Source organism: Cuculus canorus, chromosome 5, assembly GCF_017976375.1.
Source record: "Cuculus canorus isolate bCucCan1 chromosome 5, bCucCan1.pri, whole genome shotgun sequence".
Classification (NCBI taxonomy): domain Eukaryota; kingdom Metazoa; phylum Chordata; class Aves; order Cuculiformes; family Cuculidae; genus Cuculus; species Cuculus canorus.
Window position 1 is genome coordinate 28078522 of NC_071405.1, and position 23890 is coordinate 28102411.

Consider the following 23890-nt stretch of genomic DNA (forward strand, 5'->3'; position numbering starts at 1 on the left):
AGGTAGTTGTAAAGAGAGATAAAGTCTCTCCTCAGCCTCCTCTTCTCCAGGCTACATCCAGTCTGTACGTAGGCTGGATCAATAGGCTGAAACCAACAGGATGAGGTTTAACAAGGCCAAATGCCAAGTGCCAAGTCCTGCACTTGGGACAAAACAACCCCATGCAGCGCTATAGGCTTGGGGAAGAGGGACTGGAAAGCTGCCTGGCAGAGAAGGACCTGGGGATCTTGTTTGACAGTGGATGAATGTGAGCCAGCAGTGTGCCCAGGTGGCCAAGAAGGCCAATGGCATCTTGGTCTGTGTCAGGAACAGTGCGGGCAGCAGGACCAGGAAAGTGATTGTGCCCCTGTACTCAGCACTGGTGAGACTGCATCTAGGATACTGTGTTCAGTTTTGGGTCCCTCATTATAAGAAAGATATTGAGGGGCTGGACCATGTTTAGAGTAGAGCAATGAAGCTGGTTCCGGGGGCTGGAGAACAAGTCTTATGAGGAGCAGCTGAGGGAACTGGGGTTGTATAGCCTGGAGAAGAGGAGGCTGAGGGGAGACCTTATCATTGCCCACAGCTACCTGAAAGGAGGTTGTGGAGAGGAGGGAGCTGGCGTCTTCTCCCAGGTGACAGGTGATAGGACAAGAGGGTGACCTCAAGTTGAATCAGGGTGTTAGCATAGAGACAAACACATAACCATTCCAGGTAGGTTATATGTGGTGCTTTATTTCGAGGCCCCGGGAACCAGGGGTATTCAAACCCAAATCAGGTTCCAAGACGATTCCGGCGCGTCCGCAATTTAACTCTTAAGTGTTTCGCAATCTAATGTATATTCAACAGATTACATCATTTCTTCATGCATATGTATTTGAAGATTGTCTCATCATTTGTGTGGACACCTGCATTTCTTTATCTTCAGTTGACTGCCCTTGGTATGCTTCTGGCCTTCACAAATGTAGACTGTGTTCAGATAAGGTTGTTAGTAAAAGCGTAGGCTCTGCTCGGATAAGGTTGTTAGTACATTCTTTCTAAGCACTCCCTAATATCATACTTGTGAAGGTTATATGTGGTCTGTGAGAAAACTGTCACTGTCTACAGAGACAGACACAAAGTCTGCACAAACTTAACTATAAAGATCAACAAAATTAAATGCTAAACACAATATATATCAAATGCTAAATACAATATACATAGCCTATAATTCTAATCTTATTTAATTGAGCCCTAATTCTTCAGCTAAATTAACGTTTTTCCAACAAGGGGAGGTTCAGATTGCAAATTAAGAAAAAAATCTTCACTGAAAGGGTCATCAGGCACTGGAAGAGGCTGCCCAGGGAGGTGGTGGAGGTGTTTAGAAGACGGGTAGATGAATTGCTCAGGGATATGGTTTGGTAGGGGACAGGTACGGTTGGGCTTGATGATCTCAAAGGTCTTTTCCAACCTAGTGATTCTATGATTCGGCGATCCTATGTATGTCCGCGTGTCTGCTCCTCCGCACGCACCCACCCGGGCTCCCGGCTCCCTCCCCCCACAGCCGCCGGGCCCTTCAAGCGGCGCCGGCTCCGCCTCCCCCGGCGCGGGGAGCGCAGTGCCCGCGGGCGATGGAGGCGCTGGGAGCCGCGGCGGCGCTGCTGCTGGCCCTCCCTCTCCTGGCCTTCGCGCTGTACTGCTGCTACGTGCGATGCATCCACGCCATGTACGACCACATCCCCGGCGCCCCGCGGGAGAGGTGAGGGGCCGGGCCGGGGGCTGCGGGGGCGTCCCGGGGCGGTGGCGTTGTGCGGGCGCCCATCCCCGCGGTGGCGGAGCGGGGCACCGCGGCTGCAGAGAGAGAGAGAGAGAGAGAGAGGGAACGGCAGAGCAGAGCGTAAACACCGCAGACCGTGTCCCTGCAGGGCGCCCTGCCTGGCTGCTGTCGACGAGGGCAGCGCCGAGGGCGTTTGAGGGTTAACCAGGCCAAGTGCTGAGTCCTGGACTTGGGACACACAAACCCCGTGCAGTGCTACAGCCTTGGGAGGAGTGGCTGGAAAGATGCCTGGCAGAGAAGGACCTGGGGTGTTGGGCAACAGCAGATTGAACATGAGCCAGCAGTGTGCCCAGGTGGCCAAGAAGGCCAATGGCATCTTGGCTTTTGTCACAAATGGTGTGGCCAGCAGGACTGGGGCAGTGATTCTGCCCCTTGTACTCAGCACTGCTGAGGCCGCACCTCGAGTACAGTGTTCAGTTTTGGGGCCCTCACTATAAGGAAGGCATTGAGGTCCTGGAGCGTTTCCAGAGAAGACGGTGAGGCTGGTGAATGGGCTGGAGCCCAAGTCTTATGAGGAGCGGCTGAGGGAACGGGGGTTGTTTAGCCTTGAGGAGGCTGAGGGGAGACCTTAACAGTCTGTACAACTATCTAAAAGGAGGCTGCAGAGAGGTGCCTGTTAGACTCTTCTCCCAGATGGTAGGTGATAGGACAAGAGGGAATGACCAAAAGCTGCGTCAGGGGAAGTTTAGATTGGACATAAGGAAAAACTTCTTCACAGAGAGGGTTATCAAGCACTGGCAGAGGCTGGGAGGTGATTAGGACACCATCCCTGAAGTTGTTTAAAAGGCAGGTAGGTAAGATGCTTGGGGACATGATTTAGTAGTGAACAGGTACAGTTGGAGTTGATAATCTCAAAGGTCTTTTCCGACCTAGTGATTCTATGAGAAGAGTAGGCAGGCTTGGGAAAACACCTACTTCCTGTTGAACAGTATCTGGCACTATCAGGCATCTCGGGCACTGCCAGATGTCCGGCCGCCTGCTCTGCAGCACTACCTGGCTGGCCTGGGCTGGCAGGGTGGAATGTGCTCATGTACATCTCTTCAGCTGGTCATCCTAGCTGGCCACAGCAGCATGAAACAAGCAGTTTAGAGTTGCCCACCAGAGTTGTGCATTTGCTCACAGCACCAAAGGGGGACCTGAGAAGCAACACCAGCCACACAGGAGAGGAGCTCTGTGCACTGGACCAGCACAGCCTGCCATTCCACACAGCTCCATGTTGACACTAACTCCACCAGGCACCTTCCCTGCTCTCCCTCATGACCTAGGTGTTTGGTTTCTGCCAAAAATAAAAGTGTCACAAGTGATAAAGGGCAGCGAGAAGGCAGCCAGCAAGGCAGTGGCAGTGCTGTCACAAGGAGACCTGGTTCTTGCAGGAGCGTGTGGGCTTTCCATACAACTTCACCACTGGATGCACATGTCCTCCATAACATGCAGCAAGAAGAGGCACTACACAAGTACTGTTACACAAACAGTCCTACAGGAACACCAGGCTTGGTTGCTTAACTCCAAGTTCTAGCCTACTTGTGTAATCGGGGTCAGATATTATGAGGGTCAGATATTGGAGAATCTTGTCATACCTGAATCTGCTTCTCCTTAGGCTCATTTCGAGGTGTGAAGTAACTTCCTAGAGTAATGGCAGCTTGAGGCACCCTGTTGCTGCTTTTCTGTCCCTTCTTCAGGGTTTGAGGTTTGATGTTGGTGATCACCCTAGGATAGCAGCACCAGAAGCAAAGGCTGGCTTGGTTCCAGCTTGCTGCCCACCAGGACCAGACCCCAGGTTGCAATCAGGACATCTGCTCACCAACCAGCCAGCTAGCCCACAGCCCGTGTAATTTCAAGGTGTTATTCTGTCCCAGATGAGTGACTTTCCCTTTGTCCATGTCTCTTTCACTTTGGTAAAAGCTTAAGGAAGCCTCATTTTAGGATGAAGCGCAACAGGATCTTATCAAAACCTGAGACTTTATCTAAGATCTTATGGCTGCATGATGACAAGATGAGGTTAATGCCCTTGATGTCCTGGGTTGTTTTATCTTATCACAACTAACACAACATGTCTCTAAAGGAGACTTGTGCAGGACAGGCTGGAAAAGTGAGTCCTAGTGGCTTTGTGTCATTTTTTATCACAAGAATGGCTCACCTGTGAACAGAAGAGATCATGTCTTCAAAGGTTTGCTTCATATTAAAGATTTAATAGCAATAAATGGACAAAAGGGATTTCTTTGCAAATATGTGTTTTCAGATTAGTGTCACAGTTACATATCCCAAACCAAGCATTGGGTAATTTTTTTCCATGGCATGCAGTAAGGAACTGTGACTTCTCATTAGCAGATGAATGTTTATAGGCCTATTGTAAAACCCAACTTAATTAGGTGGTGATGGGACCAGGGATGAAAAATATCTCTGAGGATTCACAGAGAGGAGCTGTGAGTGGGACCTTGCTTTGTGCGTTGCAGGTAAGAGTGGTTTCTGGGGCTTTAGCTAATGAAGGACTCATCTGTTGTATTGGGGGCTTTCACATCTTTTCAGAGTCCAATTACAATGGAGGAGGTAAACAACTAAAGGATTAAAAGTTTCTGCAGATGTTGGATAACTTGGTTGAGTGCTTGTTATTTTTAAGTGCCTCCTGATTCCAAAATAAATAAAAGGAGAGCCTGGTTGTCGCATAAAGCTTGTTTGTACTGAAAAAGGATGATAGCATGGCTGTCTGTCTCTCAAATGGAAAACAGATCTTGAGCACAGCTTGCTTCATTTAGAGAGGAGCTTGGCCAAATCATCCTTCAGATGTATGCAAAGCCAGTGGGAATTCGCCTCTCACAGCAAAACGAAGAAATTGATCTCTAACCCTTTAATACAGCTATTGTAGTTGAAGAGTTAACCCTTTTTTAATTCATTTCTGCAATTTCCGTATTAACCAATGATTATCCTTCTAGGTTGTCATCTTCTTTTCAGCATTTGAGGTGATGTGGCTTTAAACACAAGGAGACCATTCCTAATTTTCTTAAATTTAAAAGCATTGACAGAACTGAAGTTTGTTTATCAGGGCTGCACATGAGCGAGCAAAGAACATTTAATGCAAATGTCTATTGCTTGTACAGAAACATCATAGTTGCAGAGGTGATTCAGTCAGCTAGACAAAAAGCAAAGTATTTTGCTGGGACCTTCCACCCAGACCTAAACATCTCCTGTAGTACAGCAGCTAGCAAGACCTTGTCCTGTGTATCTGCACTGGTCTTCCTGGCTGCAGGAGTGCACCAGCCTGACCCTGATCCTCAGCTTACCCACATAAGGGCTGGATATTGGTACATATTAGTTTTATCTTTCCTTACCAGAAGGAAAACATGAGCAGCACTTGCATTGCATTGCCGAGCAACAAGGATTGTGATTCATACAAAACTCTATGTTGGCATCCTTATAACACTCTGAACCTTAATTTTCTGCAGCTTTTTATTTGGACATCTGCCAATCTTGTGGAGAATGCTGAGGAAACAGGAGTTTGTGCACGATCTCTTCCTGCAGTGGTAAGTCGAGGAACACCAGGAAATCCAGGTATGGAGGCCCTGAATTGCATATTTAGCAATTACTCAGAAGGACACTAGAGGAGCTAGAGAGTGTGAGTTAATCTTTCTCTTAACAGCTTTACTTGCTGAAAACTGTAATAATTTCCAGTATATGCTGCTTTTGATCCTTTCGGGTTATTAAGGCTGAAATGTTATGTGTTGCTGGTTTGTACCATAATTTAATTGTTTTCCCCTTCTTTTCTTGTAGGGCAGAGAAATATGGACCCATTGTACGGCTTAATGCTTTTCACAGAGTGTCAGTAATGATTCTGAGTCCTGAAGGCGTGAAGGTATTGCAAAATAAAGCCAAATTGACACTGGGGATTGGCCTGTCCCTCCAGAAAGAGAGAGGTGGTGCCTGATGTTCATGGCAGCACAGTGCACCCAGTCAGTGCCTGCAGAGAGGGCAACTTAGGAGGATGAGGTGCTGTGTCCTCTGGGCTCCCCAGATTTATTTACTTCCTTGATAAGTCGATTTACTTTGTTACCTTTATTTAAACAGCAGTTAGAGCAAGCTTCCACCATTTCTGAAAAGCAGACTCTTTACAAGAGCTTAGTATCTCAAATGAGTGAGACACAAGGGACTTGAATTTCTTCCTCTAAATCTTTGCAAGAACCATAGAGTGATATTTTGGGTCATTGGGCAAGAAGTGATAGAGGCATGCAAAACAAGCTAGCAGCACAGAAACTGGGGAATCAATGCACACCAAATTATCCATCTAGCCTTCAGATTATTGCTACAGGAGGAAAAGAGTGTACATGTGAGTGGATTTTTATGTTTTGTCTGGGGAACGGATCACACTCGGTGTTCACTGACCTGAGATTTGATTTTAGGAGTTCTTGATGTCACCACGGTACCCAAAGGATCGGCTGATATATGGTCGTATCTTCAACTTATTTGGTGAGAGGTAAGTGTAACCCATCTGAAGCCAGTGTGATCTGAAAACACAAAGATTAATAACACCACTGGCATGACATTTATTTTGACGCGGATCATTTACCTTAGTGTGGGAATGGATGACTAATTCCAGGCATATGTAAGCAGCATGTGCCTATTAAATTATGTGTCAAGTCAAATGTCAGGGAGGAGCTTAGGTTGGATTTTTTTTTTACCTTGATCATAGTTTTTTTTCTTCCCCCTGTGCATGTTTGGTTAGTCTCTGAATAGTTTAGGCAAGACCATCATCAAACTTCTCACTTAGATTTTAGAGCACTGATTTATTCCTTAATGCATGGGAGTTTCCAGCTCCTAAATTCAACAACAAAAAAGGGATTTTTCTCTGTTAGCCTGAAGCTTTTAAAGATATAATAATCCAGTTAATATATTAATTATTTGTGTAACAGCCGTAATGAACTGGCATCTTATTTGACTCAGCAGTCCACACCTACCAGGCATAACGTATCTGAAGTTTAGTCATCGTTCACAGTGACTGTGTACTCAAAGCTGCATAGTGCTCCTTACACATGGGAAAAAATACAAGTCGATATGGGAGAATTATCTTTGTGACTACACAGGGTTTGGCTGGCTCCCTTGCTGAAAACAGTTCCTCTCCTTGCTTTCCTAAATGCTAGGTTTCTCGGGAATGGCTTGGTAACTGTTTACAACCATGAGCTTTGGCACAAGCAGCGGAAGATGATGGATCCCGCTTTCAGCCGAACGTAAGGCACACATCGCTGGGATGATCTAGCTGTTATTTGTATTTTTGCAATTCCTACTGCCATCGATGCATTATTTGAAATTGAGAAAGTGTAAACCATTTAGTGCCAAAATCACGTTTTACTTAAGTGTCCTTGATGAGTATAATTTGACCAGACTTCCCATGGGGCAGTGACACTTCTGTGAACAACAGGCCTCAGGGATTTGGTGGGGGCAAGCCTCATCGTTCACCTGAGAGATTCCCTGTGGGAGATATGGTGTGATTGACAAGCAGGGGATTAGTCTGGTTTGCTCATGTGTGCCTTGATGCATTGTGTTTAAAGGCTGAAGATAAAGTCCATTTGCTTCAGTATGCACAGGCCAAAACCCTTTGCCATGGAAGACATTGTTGACGTGGCAGAACAGAATGGGGCTGCTATAAGAAGAATTTAGCTCATTTTATCTGTTTTCTTTTTAAAGTATTAAGGCAAATTTATTATAAATAAAAAAAAAAACTTTACATTTTTCTGTGGAAAATAATGAAAGTAGTTTTGCATGGTTTAAGGTCCTCTCCAGAACCCCGATCAGTCATTTTTATTGATTGTTCAGCTACCTGATTGGTCTGATGGAAACTTTTAATGAAAAAGCAGAGGAGCTGATGGAGAAGCTAGAGGAAAAGGCAGATGGAAAAAAAGAGTTTAGCATGCTGACCATGATGAATCGGGTGACTATGGATGTCATTGCAAAGGTACCAGCTGTCTGCTTTCTTGTTTCCTCTGCGACTGGCAGGAAGGAATGGAAGTAACAGGTACCAGCAGCAGGAAGGGATCAGGAGCCAGAGCCAGGGAACAAGACCTTTACCCAGCAGTGCCGGAAGAGCTGAAGGACTAATAGGACCACTACCATTCAGGCTGGGCCAAAACCAGGGACAGTTAGGGAAGGGTCTGCACAGCCTAAGTGTGGCCTGCAGGATGAGGACCCTTTGCAAAAGCCCTTACAGCCTTGTACCTCCACCCCTCTGTGCCAAAAGGGGCTTACCAGTGCTTGTTCACATCTTGATGTTGTATTATTACCATTAAAGGTCAGCATGAAGTCTCCCTTTTGCTGACTTTTCCCTTCTTTATGCAGAACAGTTAGAGATGAATGGAGAGTAATAGTAAATTATTAATCTTCCTAAATAAGGAGGAAGCATAATGTAAATATTAGCCTTCCCTCCTAGCCTCCTGCAAGGCTGTATCAAGCCTGAAGTATTTTTAGAGGAAAAGGTGGTGGTGTGAAGCTGTCTTCCTCTTTCACTCCAGCCCCAGGAAGCCAGGAGGATGCAGCAAGTTGCTGCCTTTTTCTCTCCTACTCCTCAGGTAGCCTTTGGCTTGGAATTAAACGCACTGAGTGATGACCAGACACCTTTCCCGCGTGCTGTGACCATGATTTTGGAGGGAATGACCAAGGCACGCCTGCCCTTCTTGCGGGTTTGTATGCACCTCACTTCAGTCTGCTTTTCTCTCATCCAGCTGGAGACCTGCTCTGGCATGAGTGGGCCAGAGCTGCGGGAGGTCCATATATGACAAGGAAGGAGTCATCAGTAGCTCTTTCCCTCCAATGTGCATTGAGATAAAATTCATTAGAGCTTTAAAACACTTGTAAAATTACCGTTAACACTTAGTGCTTCCTTTCTGTCGTTCTGCCTTCTCTTTCCCCATGTATGTGTCTGCTTCTTGTATGGTTTTACACTTTCACACACATGACTGCAAAAATTGATTTTTGCCATTTGTCCAAGAAGGGTGATGGCCTCCACTCAAGGTGGAAGAAATTTTAACTTTCTTACCATAAAAACATATATTTTTGCCCCAAATTCACATACTAGGAAATTATAAATGTAATCTGACACATTTAAGTTAAAAATCATTCCACTGTAGTTTAGGCTTTTACAGCTCCTGTTTTCCTTTTTGGACCCAGAGGTGAGATTCTGTGTTGCATGCTGCAGTTTGTCTCCATAGAGAGGTGAGGAATTTTCCTCACAGTGCTCAAAATATTAGCTCTAAGAAGGCAGGACATCAGCATGCCCAGATTAGACTATTTCTCATTTCAGCCCTAACACATCATGTTGGGAACTTTCGCCTTGTTTCGTGGAGAGCAGACCTTGTGTCAAATGTCCTTTAGCAGAAAACAAGGTGCTCCCTTGAAAAATAACACTTGGCAATATTTTTTAACCAGCAAAAGCAACAAAATTACTAAAGAAATTCTTTATTCAGTACATGCCCTGGAAACAGAAGCTGGTAAAGGAGGTCAAGGAGAGCGTGAGGCTGCTGCGGCATGTGGGGAAGCAGTGCATTGACCAGAGGAGAGAGGCCATTCAAAATGGGAAGGAAGCATCGCTGGATATTCTTGCACAGATACTGAAAGGAGATGGTAGGGAACATGTTGCTGTTGGAATTCATTTGTCTGTGGCATGTTTTGCCATGAGATTTGGGGAGGCTTATTTTGAGGTTCTGGATTTTGATCCTCTGATGTCTTCAGGAGGACTTTTTCACACTGAAGATAGTGAGAGTCGCTTTGAAAATTTCCCATTTCATTGTGTTAGATCAAATATTGGTCGCAAGTTACTACCAAGTTGCCCATTCAGGACCTCCTCATGCTGCCATCTCAGATAAAAGGGACAAAACAGGGCAGAGCTTTCTGTTTGTTCCTATTGAGGCATGTAGACATTTTCTAATTTCATTTGCTTGTCTCTCTTGACAGCTCTGGAGGAAACTGCAGATGATGAAAGCATTTTGGATAACTTTATCACTTTCTTTGTTGCAGGTTGGTAGCTATTTTAACATTTGAATATGTCATGGAAAGCTGTACTCGTTTCTGGCCCATCTACAGGATCACGATTAATGTCCTTGTTCACTCTGTGTGATGCTGTTGTAACCAGAAGTCACTCGATTGGTAAACAGCGATGTTTACCTGGCATAGACTGGCATAGAACCAGCTGGATGAGGTCTGAAGAGAACTCTGCATTTTCTTATAGGCAAAGGATACATTGACCTCCTTCAGTCACAACACAGCAAGTCGTAACAGGCCAGTGGTTTCCAACCTGCAGTGCAGAGGTCAGCACTGCCCACTGGGATGCAAGGGTATCCTCACGGGACTCTGGCTTTTCCTCCCAGACCCTGCTAAACCACACTGAAAGGATCTTTAACATACTCCGTGTGTCTTTGCATCACCTCACCCACATGATTAAATGCCATTCTTGCCTTAAGAGCATTAGTCAGATCAGGGGCTGAGATGATACATGAGATAAACAATATAGAAAGAACAATGTTGCAAGTCAGTAGGATTTAGGTTCCTGGGAAGGTGAGGTCAAAACACTGTACTTTCGCAAGAAAGATGTTATTGCAACATACATATCTTTGCAGAATTTTTGTTTTCTGTAGTGCTTCGAAATAATACATATACCTATCTGTGAAAAAAAAGAAAACTATCCATATAACCATATTTCTTTGGTATGGCTGCTTTAGAAGCTCTGTTTTCTGTCAAAACCGGTTAATCCTTTTTGGCAGGACTATGTGTCCCATAGTATGACAAGGCAAATATTGAATCTCACTGGCTTTCGAGTTGGGAAGCTGATGCTGTATTTGGCTTTGAGTAGCACAAGACGGCTCATATCTTCACCAACTATGTCTTGTTCTATAAGGGAGTGCAGTGGTAGGATAAAGGGTAACAGTTACAAGCTGAAAGTGGGTAGATGTAGATTAGATATTAGGAAGAATTTTTTTTACTGTGAAAGTAGTGAGGCACTGGAACAGGTTGCCGAGAGAAATCATGGAAGCCTCATCCCTGGAAGCATTCAAGGCCACGTTGGATGAGGCTTTGAGCAAACTGATCTAGTGGAACGTGTCCCTGCCAATGTTAGGGGGGTTGGATCTAGTGATCTGTAATGTCACTTCCAACCCAAACCATTCTATGATTCTTTGAAAGCTTCTTATGTAGAATTCATATCCTTTTTAGTGTTTCCTTTAATTTCCAGCATACTTGGAATAAGAAAATTCCAGGCCTGACGCTTAAAGTTTTTGTTCACAGTCACACTAGTAGAACATCTTCATATCGTGTTATTATTTCATATTAAACTTTAAACCATTTTTTTTTGTCATTAGGTCATGAAACAACTGCCAATCAGTTGTCATTTACAGTAATGGCACTGGCTCAGCATCCTGAAATACTGGAAAGGTACGTGCTCTCTATTTTCCTTCTTGTTAATTTGAAAATGAATTTTATTACAAGGATTACTAAAAGGTAAGATCAATTCCCAATACATTCTAGACTTCCTTCCAAAATAGTTTCATAGTCCCAATGTATTTTGAATTTTAAAACAGCTTAATAAGAATTACTTGAATTCTGTCTAAGTGATTTTTTTTCCAAGTCTTTATACAAAGCTGGTCCTAAATCCTGCCTGATTCGGCTGCACTGTATGCACATTGCTTCATCCTGATATGAGGCACAAGTTCAGGCAGGCTGGCTAGGAATCAGAATGTGTTTTGCCTGAGGATTGAAGTCAAAGTCCAGTTCAGGGTCTGGAAAGTAAAAAATGTAATTTGTCAACTTTGCCTAGCAAGAAACGAGCCTCTGCAACTAACATTTTGTAATTTAACTGCAGGGTGCAGGCCGAAGTAGATGAAGTTCTTGGTGCCAAGAGAGACATTGACTATGAGGATCTTGGCAAACTCACATACTTATCACAGGTACTGTAGGAGTGGGGTAAAATACTAGTCAGAGCTGTTTGGTAACACTCCTGAATCTTGTGGGAATGCCAAGAGGAGCCCCATACTTCTAAAATTTTAAGAGCAATGCCACTATTTGACAGTCTTTGTCTCCAGAGGGTCAGCAAGCAGGTAGCATGAGCTGTTTGCAGCAGCCCAGCCTTGTTGGGAAGGATGCTTCTCAAATTTCTTTCAGAAGTCCCACATAGTTCCTGCACTACTTTCTTTAATTATTACCAAGCTGGGAGCTAGAGTGGAGTTGCTTAATCCTTACCTGTTTAAGCTGAAACCATAGCTGTATTTTAAGAAGGGTTTGCAACTTCAAGCCCAACCTGTGCGTGAGTTCCAGACACTTCCCAAACTCACAACTCTATTTTTGTTTGATTATTGTTAAAGCATTTCCAGCTATGATCTCACCATACCCCATAAACTCAGTGGGATTTGAGGACATACAGAAATAATGGCTATTTTGTGCAATATCAGATTTTTATTATTCAGTCTTGAAACCCTCTTCAGTCACTAAGGGAGAAAAAAAGTTTGGTGCTAGAAGAGGTCTTGTGTATAGAAATGCTGGTTGGTAATGAACTGCAAATCCAGGGCTTGGCTACCTGCCAGCATTTGTGTTGTGTATTCTTTTTTACAAGATGAGGGACACCAGCCTTCAGGAGAGGCTGAATCGCAGTCCTGGCAGCTATTCTGCCTGCTTAAATTGCCTGTGATTTTAGTAGTCTACTATGATCACTGTTCTGTTAAACTGCCCTGTCAAGGTGGGTGATGGTGTTTTACCATTTGCCATATCCCATTCCACAAATCGCTGTGCTTTGACAGCGAATAGATTTCAAAGCTATTTCTCATGAGGAAAAAGCTTCTCTGTGATTAAGAGATCAGCAGCTTTCCTTAAGCGTCTCCAACACCATCGCAATTATACCACTCCAATTAGGACAAGGTATCTAAGCTTTTCAATTTTAAGACAGACCACATGAGAGCTTCTCAAAGCAGACCATTTATTTAACTGGAAAAACTTGGATCTGCAAAACCAAAATCACGGTCACCCTTGGTCACAGCCAGTCCATCACTGGAGTATCAGAGACCATGGGACTCCTCTTCTGTCTCCCAGGAAATTCTGAATCCTTTTGTCCACGCTTCTTTTTCATTAATCCACTCGTGCATACAGACCATTAATTGCATTTGCACTGCGATGCTAATGTGCACTGTTAATTAGGCTTCCCTTTGATGAAATAAGGCATTCTTACAGCTCACTGCCACCAAAAGAAATGGTCTCATTCCATTTTTTCCTCACTGCTCCCTATTCATTTTCCTTTTCCAGGTTGTTTTTTGTCTTTTTAGTGCTCTGACCTGGCTCAGCTCCCTGAGCAGCAGAAGCAGGACAAAGGCAGGAGTGGGAAGGCAGTACTGGGAGTGAAATGGAGGTGGGAGCAACCACCCATCCTCATGACAGCTGGCACCAAGAACAGCTCATTGGAGGCATGAGACTTCACTCTCAGATATTGTCTTTGAAGTTGTTCCCCACTACTTTTTCACTTAGTTGTTGACCTGGCTTGAGGTGTTTGATCTGTTCAATGCATTGAATCTCTTGTGGGTTTTGCTTCTTTTTCTCTGTGTTTTACCAGTCATGAGAAAGAACCAGGCCTGAAGGAGCTCACTTAGCCATATATTTTGCTCACAGGAGTCTAAGGAAGATACACCAGCATCTGTTTTGCAAGTCAAAAGCTCCCATTTAGCCAAAGCAAAAGGCCATAGGAAGGGCCATAATTTTATTTCTGCTTCCTACACTGTATTAACCAACCTTCTGTACTTTTCACTGACACAGATTTTGAAGGAATCGCTGCGTCTGTACCCGCCTGTCCCAGGGACAGTACGCTGGTTGGAGAAGGAATGCATCATCAACGATGTCAGAATTCCTGCGAACACAACACTCGTTGTGAGTCCCACCCACGAGCAGCAGCTTTTAGCTGCTGCAGTCGGTCCATATATAATGGTTCTGTGTATCAGACAGACAAAATCCTGCCCAGGGATATTTCTCCTGGCTTCTCTGAAATTTTGGCCAAAACTGCAGTATAAATTGGGACTCTGGATCGGTTTTACTTGGGAGGTGGAAGGCAGTTATGGGTTTATACCTGTGACAGCAAAAATGCATTTTCAGTGTGCTGCTCCTGAATAATGCAAATAAACTCTTTCTTGACAGTTCAGCACTTATATAATGGGAAGGATGGAAAGGTATTTCAAGGATCCACTCATTTTCGATCCAGACCGATTCAGCAAAGATGCACCTAAGTGAGTTTCTTTTTACTCCCAGGTTATTAAATATGTAATAAGGAACCACTACAGGAAGAGATTTCAAGGGGAAGAAAGTAGGATAAAAACTATTTTGCCATTCCACTTTGACTAAGGCTAAAACTTTATCCAAATGCAAATAGAGAGCAATAATGCGCAGCTTTTGTTCGGAAGTTCTTTATACCATGCAATACAGTACAAAAAACCCAATACTAAATTAATTTTTATATTGAGGTCAAAGCCTTGGGCCAAAACCAGGTTGACTATTTCCCTTAATGCATTACAGGCTGCATGGCAGCCTTGGCTGCAGGATGCTTGAAATGTCTCCATGTTAGAGAGGGAACAACAGACTGAGGGACAAAAGATTCTGTTCAGCCGTGTGGGCAGGCAGCCTAAGCCTAATCAGTAGGCAGGAGTAAATAGGAGGGACCAGTGACCAAAACAGGTGGTGCTGAGGCCCCTGCATCAAACTATAATACTTTGTGAGTCAAGAGTTTCCTGAAACAAATGTCTTCTCGCTCACATGGTTCAGAGCTGTCCAAAGAAGCAATAATTGGGTGGATGATTATGTCTTGTCAAGAGGCTGGAAAGGCTTTAGAGTATGCTTGACATTCAGCTTTCAAGTAAGTTTTTCACGCATCAAAATAGCTTGGTGAGCTGAGCCATATAGTAAGCAAAGATGGACAGAAACCTTGCTTCAGAGCTGTATTGCTGGTCAGAGAAAAAAAATGTTGATATGGAGATTATCTTTACAAGTCAGCTGGATAAGGTGATATTCAGACCATTTACTTGCTGCCGTGATGAAATCTGCTCATTTCTTTACAACCAAGCAATCAGAATGACAGTTTTGAACATTTTTCTTTGCAGGCCATACTACTGCTACTTTCCATTCTCTCTGGGACCCCGATCCTGCATTGGGCAGGTGTTTGCACAGGTAAGCAGAGGCCTGGAATGATGCCTTGTAGCAAGCGCTGGGCCAGCTCAGGATGTGCTGGCTGTGGCTGGTGGTGGGGGACCAAAGGCCACAATGGTGGTGTACTGACCTTCTTCCCTCTAGAGGGTAGATTCCCCTCTGTGCCCATGACAGGGCTTGTGTCTCAAACACCATCACGTGAGCAGGCATGTACTGAACTGGACCATATCACTCATGTCCAGCAGACGGCTGCCCTCCATCTGAACTGTCCTGGGTCACCCTGGTTGAATCCAAACTCTTTGATAGGAATTGCAGTCAACATCCCTTTGCCAGCCAAAGTCAGACACATGGAGGTTGTGCAGAGACTCCTGAGGGCCATCCTGTGCCTGTAGCTGCTAAGGTCAAGGCAAGGAAAACATTAGCTGATAGAAGGGCACAAGCCAGGACTGGCACTGAGAAGGTGAGGAGGGGCCTGGCTGGAGGGGGGAACAATTTAATGAAGTACATGGAAATGGCACAGAGCATTTCAGAAGGACAGTCGGAGGCCAGCTCTTTAAGTCTGTGCTGCGAGTTCATCTAAGCACCAGTGCTCAAAATCTTCAGGTTAAAGTGCTTAGTTCTACACTATGATTTTCAAAATGGGGTTAATGCATAAACCCAGGGACTGATCTTAATGCCTGTCAATTGTCTTCAAATTCAGGAAGCCCCAGGTGACTCTTCTTCCGGCCCAAACTCAGTCAGCTACATTAACAGTAACATTTAAGTTTCAAGTCTTTATATTGACAAGGCAGCATAATACTCTGAGTTTAAGTAGCTGCAGTCCAAGCTGTATTTGCTGCCACTGATGATGTTTGCTTTTTTCTTAACAGATGGAGGCAAAAGTGGTGATGGCAAAACTGCTGCAGAGGTTTGAATTCCAGCTGGTACCAGGGCAGAGTTTTAAACTCTTGGATGCTGGAACCATTAGGCCACTAGATGGAGTAATGTGTAAATTAAAGCTAAGAAGCTTGGCAGGAGCCTGCCAGGCTTAACTACTTAGGAAAGGAGCACGACATGTTGGTGGTAGAGTTTCTACCAATTTTGAAGATCTTCAAACTAATCAAAGGTTAGATTTTGCTGACTTCTTTAGAGGATTACTAGGCTTAAATTTTTAATAGCCTGCTTCATAATTTACTGAACAAAACGTTGGGAGAGTCACTCTAGATGTGCTTGAGCATCTTCAATCTGGATCCGTACCTGGAATTGCAAAGGCTGTAATTTTCCTGAGGGGTACTATTTAGTTCTGATCAGACTTGGAGAAGAATATCCTTTCACTGGAGCATCCCTGGAGCTCCACAGAAACTCAGCTCCCAGCTGATATTTTCCACTAACTTGACTTACAATGCAACATGGTCTAGGTAAATCCTTGTTTGCAGAATTTCATGGCAGAGCTCAAGATTTGGACTGAACCTGGGAAGAGAAATTTAGAGCTATTCTCTTGGTCAAATCAATTTTCCCATCCTTCCTCTAAAAGAGAAGAACGATTGATAGGAACAATTTGAAGAAAAAATTTAAGGACTGTAGCCACTATTTTTCTACGTTGCTTCTGTCTCATTTTTCTTCAGTTTTTCCTACTTTTCTTCCAGTATTTTTCACAATGTATATTCCCAATCCATGCTCTAGAAAGGGGGTCTCCTGCTCCCTCCTGTCCCTCCCCACAGCCCATGTTCATTCTTTTGAGAAGCTGCTCTCTTAGGCGGGTCTTGCTGGGTTTATCTCAGCCTGGTTCTTTTTCCCCATCTGGCTCATCACAAAGCTACATGAACACTTGGACCACACATCTAGTAGGTACAGCGGAGTTGGAAGTAAGTGCCTGGAATGAAAGCCACTTAAACGTATATTGCTGCTGAAGGAACACCTGTGCAACTTGAGCCAGAGGCAGGAGAAGGTCCTGCACACCCTTTTTCTGCAGCTGTGCCAAAATTGCTTGCTGCATGCAGGCTTGAAGCCTGCTCTGCTACGTAAAAAATGGTCATGTGAAAATGCCACCTTCTGGCAATAAGTGGATACTTGATATTAGCTTGGGCCCTGAAATAGAGGGAGTTCAAGATATTTGGTGCTGCTACCAATATGGCAAGAAGTTGGTCTGTACACTCTCGAGTTCCTGTGGTGGTTTCCACACCAGATGCGTAACGTCCCAGAGCTTTTTCTGGTGCTGCTACTGTTCTGCACCATCTCACTCAGTGCAGCAGTGGTATAACAGGCCAATAAGATTGATGTGGCTTTTGATAATGTAAGTAGTGTCACGCAGTGTGTTAATATGACTTATACTTACATTGCTCGGAAAGATTTAGTCTATCTCTTAGTAGACCACCTCTTCAATCCCTTGTGCTGGAGATCTGCTTATATCCTCCTAGACACTAATAAAATCTGTTTGGGAAAACTGAGGACTCTCCAGACGGTTGTGTGTTCCTGGGAGCTGATGTGGTCAGGAGCAGGATGCTCAATGCCAGTCAGGCTAGTGGTGTTACAAAAGGCTGAAGCCAGAGAAAATCTCAAAGGGAGGGAAGTATCTTAGCAGCTCAAGGAGTGGTGGGGGAAGCTGCGAACAGCAGGCAGACAGCTTAACAGACACGCTGGAAAGCCGTGCTGTGAAGATGCGAGAAGCCAGGTCTCTGCTCTGCCCTACTAATGGGTGAGTTGAGACGCATTAGTTGCACAAACACATATTTCCTTCTGCTACCTCTATGATGGAGACAGGCATCTCCAAAGAGGGCTCAAGGGGTGTGGTAGCATATTATAAACCTGCAGAGTTTTGTCACACCTCATCTGTGTGAGATCAGTTCTTTCTTATGTTGATAGCCTTCCAGCAGATGGCAAGCTCTCCTTGTCGATGAAACCAACAAGAGCAGCAGATCCTCGACCTTGACTGCTCCTTCTCTAAGGAGAAAGCACCCCTGGGGTATCTTACCGCAGGAGTAGATGATGCCCAGTGATGTTGTGTAAATGCCCTGCAGTGTTCTCACAGTTTCATCCTGCATCCTCAGCCAGGAGGTGATTCCTTGTCCCTGGGGCCCCGTATGCCAACCAGGTCCTAGCACAGGCTTTGCCAAACTTTGTTGAGAAACTTCAGGCCAGAAGTACCAAGAGAGGCACAGCTGTGCCTGCCAGGAGCTATAAAAAGACCCGGAGGTTGCAACTTTCTTGGACACCACAAAAGAAAGGACAGATTCCCCTTATTCTGGGGAAGAGAAATGCATTGTTTAACTTCTTGGACAAGCAGTTCACCTGCACCACACACTCTGCTAGGGATTGTGGCCAATAAGTCAAAAAAGCAGAGCAAAGTCTGTCTCCTCAGTTGTCTTCCCAGCTGCTTGTAGAAAAGTATCCTACCTGCAGCTAATTTTCTTCTCATCTTTTTCCTGGCTCTTGGGCAAAGCAAAGAAAAATCTGGAAATGGCTGATGGGGTGATTTTTCCCTGTTTGCCACCCATGTGGTCCCAGCGCAGGCCTATTTGACGTGCCTGGAGGCTGGATGCAAAAAGGTTTCTCAGTTGACATGGAACTGCAAAGCCAGGCTGCTCAGGATGGCTCCTGCACCCCACATACTGCATTTAGGGGCTTGCCCTCCAGCAGCTCCAGATGTGCACACTTGCAGATGGACAGGAACTCTCTGGAGGCAGCCAGCAGCTCAACGGGCAGGAGTCAAGGTAGTAGAATCATAGAATGCTGCTTTGGAAGGGGCTTCAAGGTCCAACCGTTTTAGGTGATGTTTAATTTAAATGAGATGGCCTAGAACCCTGTCAAGCTGAGCCTTAAAAGTGTCTAGTATAAAGGAATCTACCACTTCCCTGGGGAGATTTTTCCAATATTTGGCTGTTCTCATAGTGAAAAATTTTCTTCTGGAATCCAATCAGAATCTCCCCAGGAGCAATCTACACCCATTACCTCTTATAAGGTAAGCAGCTGCCCCCAAAAATGAGGGTACTAGCGGTGACACTCCCAAGAGTCTTTATCAGAGGTGTGTAAGTTTTCCTCCTGTTCTCATGTATGGCTGCTGCAGGTTTCTTTGATCCTCCTCCCAGACCTATGAAGTCTTTGCCTCCCTCTTCTGGATTGATGCCCAGGACTTTCATGTACATACTCAGAACTCCCCGCTGTGGATTTCTCCACAGATTTTTTTATGCTCACCCAAGAGCCTGATCTTATTCCATTTGGATCAGTGTCATAGACAAGAAATGGGGAAAATGCTGCTGCCTACAACTCTTGGGACAGGAGGGAACCAGTTAGGGGACATGTACCCAGAGAAGCCTCCGTCTTTCACAGGAAGGCAAACCTCTTCACTGCTGGCATGGGAGAAGGTGATGCTTTGTCACCCCAGCTAGTCTGGAGCACAGGAGACTCCCACTTTCGCATCTACACCTCACGTACAGACTCACCTCGATATCCAAAGAGAAGCCCAGCTAGAATTATTGACTGTAAAGAAAGTGGGAAAAATTGCCATGATTTTGCATGAGAGGAACCTCATCCTAGCCCTTGCAGGAAGCCAGGAGAATCTCAGAAGCATGAGATTCAATCACATTCATTGAAATACCAGCACAGCCTGGTATTTTCTGAACAGTGGACAGCCTTCTGCTCATCTATAGTATCTGGCGGAATGACTGTCTATAGGAAAGAATAAAATGCTGACGCTTTTTGCTGGAGCAAGGTATACAGAGCAGGAACCAGGATATTTTATTCACTTTCAGGCTCATCTATCCAGCCATGGCCAGGTCCTATTTGCTTTTTTCACCGCAGCAGCTTTAGAGCCTTGTGCTAGGCGCATGCAGCACATTTAATCACTGTATGTTCAGAAAAGCTGCTGCTCCTAGATGTGGTGGGCCTAGTATAAACATGCAGGTTAACTATACCTGCATTTGCACTTGGTGCGGTTATACGATGAGAGCTGCAAGAGGAGGCCTTCTCTGAAGGTCTTCTCTCGTTTCCAAGCAACATATGCTTATTGAGAAAAGACAATCACAGAGCAGGTGTCCATAGCACATACTCAACCCATCTCCTCCAGACAGCACTCACGCACTGGCAAAGGCAATAAAGTCAGGTAGAAAATTCCTTCTGCTGCACTACAAGAAATTGATGGAATGGGATGGGCCCAGCAGAGCAGGACTGTTGCTTCTCCTCTGTTTTCCCACAAACTGCAACATTTTGTATTCTGGACTTAGAGACAAAAGAAGCACTCTTAGAGAAGGAATAACATTTCTGCATTGAGGCAGTGTGTCTGCGCTTCACTCCTTCAATGATATCAGGGACAAGGGAGGCACCAGTGAGTTGGGGAAACTGCCTGAACTGGGAGACCACAATCCTGTCAGCATCTCAGTAGGATCATTTTAAAGTTTCTCCGTCTTCCTGCCCATACCGATACTGTGATCTGCTCTTCAGGACACTTGATGACATTATTTGTAATTAACGGCTGCCTGTCTGTTTTGTAATAAGGTTTGGAAGCTGCACCCAGGTGACACTGAAGCCAAAGAGGTGCCCTTTACTCTTACTCCCTTTGAGTTCATTTTCTTGCTGTAGACTCACAGTCTCTCAGCTGCAGGTACAGTGAGTCAGGGAGGCCCTGAAAATGGAAAATAAAGTGATATAAAGAGGTCACAGCTAGCAAGCTCAGAAAACTTTCTGCAACACCTTCCTTTCTTACATAAGAACTCCACATGAAATGTTTGGTGGCAAGCTCTGCCCTGCTCACCATGCCCATGTGTGCCCGTGCACAGGTCCGTGCAAGGCAGCGAGTATTTTTCTGAATCAGTAGTGGTGGTCATTTAACAAAACTGGAAGTACTGTCTCAGGGATTTCCCGTTCAAGCTCTGAAGTGTGTCATGGCCTTGTCCTGCTCCACTGTCTCAGCAGGCTTTGGGGTGCACATGGTCCAAGTCCCTCCCACTCTGGTGAGCAGCTAGACTCCTCCCTACGGTGAGTTTGCTCTCTCTACGCTTTGCCCTTTGTTGCTCACTCTCAGAGCCTACAACACACGTGAGCTCTGCTCTGAACTTCTCCAACAGTTTTTTACCCTCAGAACAAACCATCTTTTGATCCTCCTCCTGGTTCAGCCAGCACAGCCCCTCACCATACTCCTGAGTGTGAGACAGCACCCTCTTCTCAAGGACTATTACTGTTCCCTCTTTTCTTTTCAGAATACTTAGGTGACATCTCTATTAACAAAGGAAATATGCCCCAGACCTTTCCCTGGCACTGAGGTGGACTGGCACAGAACAGCCAAGTCTATTGAGCTCTCTCATCCTTCAAAATATGGTGGTCGTGTACAACCAGCATCTCAGACATGGTCTCTGGCACATCTTGACTCTCAGATCTTACTAGGAAATGTCAGGAGAGTGCCAAGGGCTGCTCTAACAGGGAAGATAAAGTGCCAGTACCTAGGAACGTACCTGGCACTTCAACTTCTCCAGCCCGTACTAGTCTGAAGACTATCTTTAGACCAAGTCTATACTGGTAGTCTAATCTTGCTGCAAGCTATTTTGTTCTAATACTAAACTTCTGCCTCTCATCCTTCCTCTTTAGCTCCATGCCCTCCTTCTCTTAGCAATACTGCTTTCCATTCATCTCCTCTCCTTTACTGTGGAAAGGTCACCACACTTATGTCTCACACTCTAGCTGTCCTTCTCCTCTTTGATCCATCTATAGGATTTGCTTCCTATCTATAGTGCCCCCACACTGAGGTCCAGCTAAGGGTCTTGTACGCTTTACCCCATGCCATTGTCCTCTCTGGACTGGTGCAGAAGTTGTTCCTCCAGTACAGACTCATTGTAAAAAGATTAAGGAACTGCCTCCTTCTTTTCAAATAGGCTTTAATTAATTAGCTTTGCTCTCACTCCATTTCCTCAGAAGATCACAATGCTGTAAGCTATGAGCAGACACTGGAGCATCTCCAGTGCCTGAAGTACCAGCAGCATCCTGTAAGATATTATGCTGGATCCACCCTGAGAATCCTAGCAGGGGATACTGAAGCCAAGCACTGGGAGAGACTTTAGCTCTGTGGGGTCTTTTTCAGTTCCTCTGGGGAGGGTTGATTGTTGTCTCACTCACCTTCACCTTCCATCTCTTTCCCCATTACCTGCTCTCTCTTCTTTTATTTGCACAAATCCTCCAATGAATTAAAGGACTCTCAAATGAACACATACTCCTCTGCTGCACACTTGCTTTTTCCCATTCAAGGTGTCAGGTCTGTCAGGCGAGGCCACCTCTTGTACTGTTATCTGCAAGAAGCCTTGCACAGCAGGACCATGCTCTTGGCAGGAATCCTTAAATGCTACTGTAAAGCAAATAAATAATCAATCATTATTATTTTTATGTATCTGTGAGTCCTCTCTAATAGGTCTTGATATTATTACAGTGCTGAGGACAGGCTGAAATTAGATAAAGTGCACTCAGCTGGTGTCTATTCCCTTGGAAACACAGGTGAAAATGTATTTAATAGCTCTCCAGGGACAACGAATATTCATTAATATGACACAGACATATACTTGATTTGAAAATAAGGACAGTAATTAAAGAGCTATTAAGGTTACAAAGCAACAAAGGAAATTCAGCTACAGAAAGAGCTGTTCTGAGGATCAGCCCCTAACCTATGTGTGCGTGGATAAACACAGGCCGCCCGAGATGTTCTTCATTTTATATATTGGTGCACAGTGGGCCCTGCCTTCCCTCCCCACGCTCTGTTGTCTGGAAATGTCCACATGAATTCAGAGTTCATTTTTCCTGTTGTCTTACAGGGCAGCTCTACTCCACTGTGGTGCTGCTGCTTGTACCCTATCTTGCACACTGCTCTATTGACTTTGAACTGATAAGAAGTGGAGGGCAAATGTTCTGCAGGCTTTTGGGAAGGAAGCTATTTATAATCGATTGCTTATATTAATTATTTCTATTAAAATAGTCTATTAAAACCAGTCATGATAGCTGCTCTGCTGTTAACTCTGAAAATCTCCATCCCACAGGCTGTGATATTAAGAGTTTCTCAGCGAGCTCACACAAAGGTTCCTTTGCAGGGATGGCTTGAGAAAGTAAAGTGACCTGAGCAGTGTGTGTTCTGTGTTGTAAGTGAGTCAGGAGAGAGGCAACAGCACTGCTGTCCAGAAAGGGAGGCAAGGAGGAGCAAACGTGTCCAAGGGCAGCAGCAACACTGCAAGACCTAGTGGTCCCACTGTTTGGTCACAGCGAGGACAAACCCTGTGAGACCTCATCATGGTCTCCCGCTGGTATTCTCCTGATGCAAGCAGAAACTGTGGCCTTCAGCAAAGCTGGGTCCCTCAGGAACAGGACAGCAGTTGGGAAATGGCAGCTGCCCCACCTAGCAGAGGAAAAGCAAGACGTGCATCCTCCAAACGCAGGTGTGCTGTCAGGAGGAGGTTACCACAACGGGCTGTGCATCACCATGCTCCCTTTCTAGGAAGGGTCTCCCAGGCTGATTATGCCACTGAAGAAATGATGGCAGAGAGAAAAGCAATCTAGCCTGAGAGGCAGAGTGTTATTTTAATTTCTAATCCAGTGGTGTAGTGGTAAATAGCAGAGTGAATCAACCCATCGGGCTGGTGTTTCAAGCCACTCAGTGAGGAGAGTTGACTGCATAGCACCTAAATTAGAAGCAGATAAACCGCATCTGCCTTTGCCCTGAGCTAACTCAACTGACTTTCGGCACAGCAGCTCCTGGTGCAGACACGTGTTCACAACCAGAGACAGAGTCATGGCAAGCATCCCATCCTGCTTCCTTGCAGCCATCTTGGCAATGCTCTCCTCTTCTGTGCAGGTACATGTGTCCCAGAAGGCTTTGTGTCACCAGGCTGATTGATTTCATAGAACCATAGAATAGTTTGTGTTAGAAGGGACCTTAAAGATCATCCAGTTCTAGCTTCATGCCATGGGCAGGGACACTTCCCACTAGACCAGGGTGCTCAAGGCCTC

At 45.1% G+C, this 23890-nt stretch overlaps 1 protein-coding gene across 1 annotated transcript; it reads left to right on the forward strand.

The window, feature by feature from the left end:
* Positions 1-1553: 1553 nt before the first annotated feature.
* LOC104057794 (cholesterol 24-hydroxylase) lies at positions 1554-22596 on the forward strand. Its single transcript, XM_054068321.1, has 15 exons — positions 1554-1717; positions 5236-5313; positions 5561-5642; positions 6187-6260; positions 6925-7011; positions 7598-7736; positions 8347-8457; positions 9241-9397; positions 9728-9790; positions 11128-11200; positions 11628-11712; positions 13562-13672; positions 13937-14025; positions 14893-14959; positions 15808-22596. The coding sequence occupies exons 1-15, from the start codon at positions 1590-1592 to the stop codon at positions 15967-15969; spliced, it is 1506 nt and encodes a 501-aa protein (XP_053924296.1). The 5' UTR covers positions 1554-1589; the 3' UTR covers positions 15970-22596.
* Positions 22597-23890: the final 1294 nt, after the last annotated feature.

Excerpts from the sequence above, each read along its gene's own strand:
- LOC104057794 (XM_054068321.1), top strand. The coding sequence starts at position 1,590 with ATGGAGGCGCTGGGAGCCGCGGCGGCGCTGCTGCTGGCCCTCCCTCTC. Across the intron at positions 1,718-5,235 it reads CCCGGCGCCCCGCGGGAGAG|CTTTTTATTTGGACATCTGC; the intron begins GTGAGGGGCCGG and ends AATTTTCTGCAG. Across the intron at positions 14,026-14,892 it reads TTCAGCAAAGATGCACCTAA|GCCATACTACTGCTACTTTC; the intron begins GTGAGTTTCTTT and ends TTTTCTTTGCAG.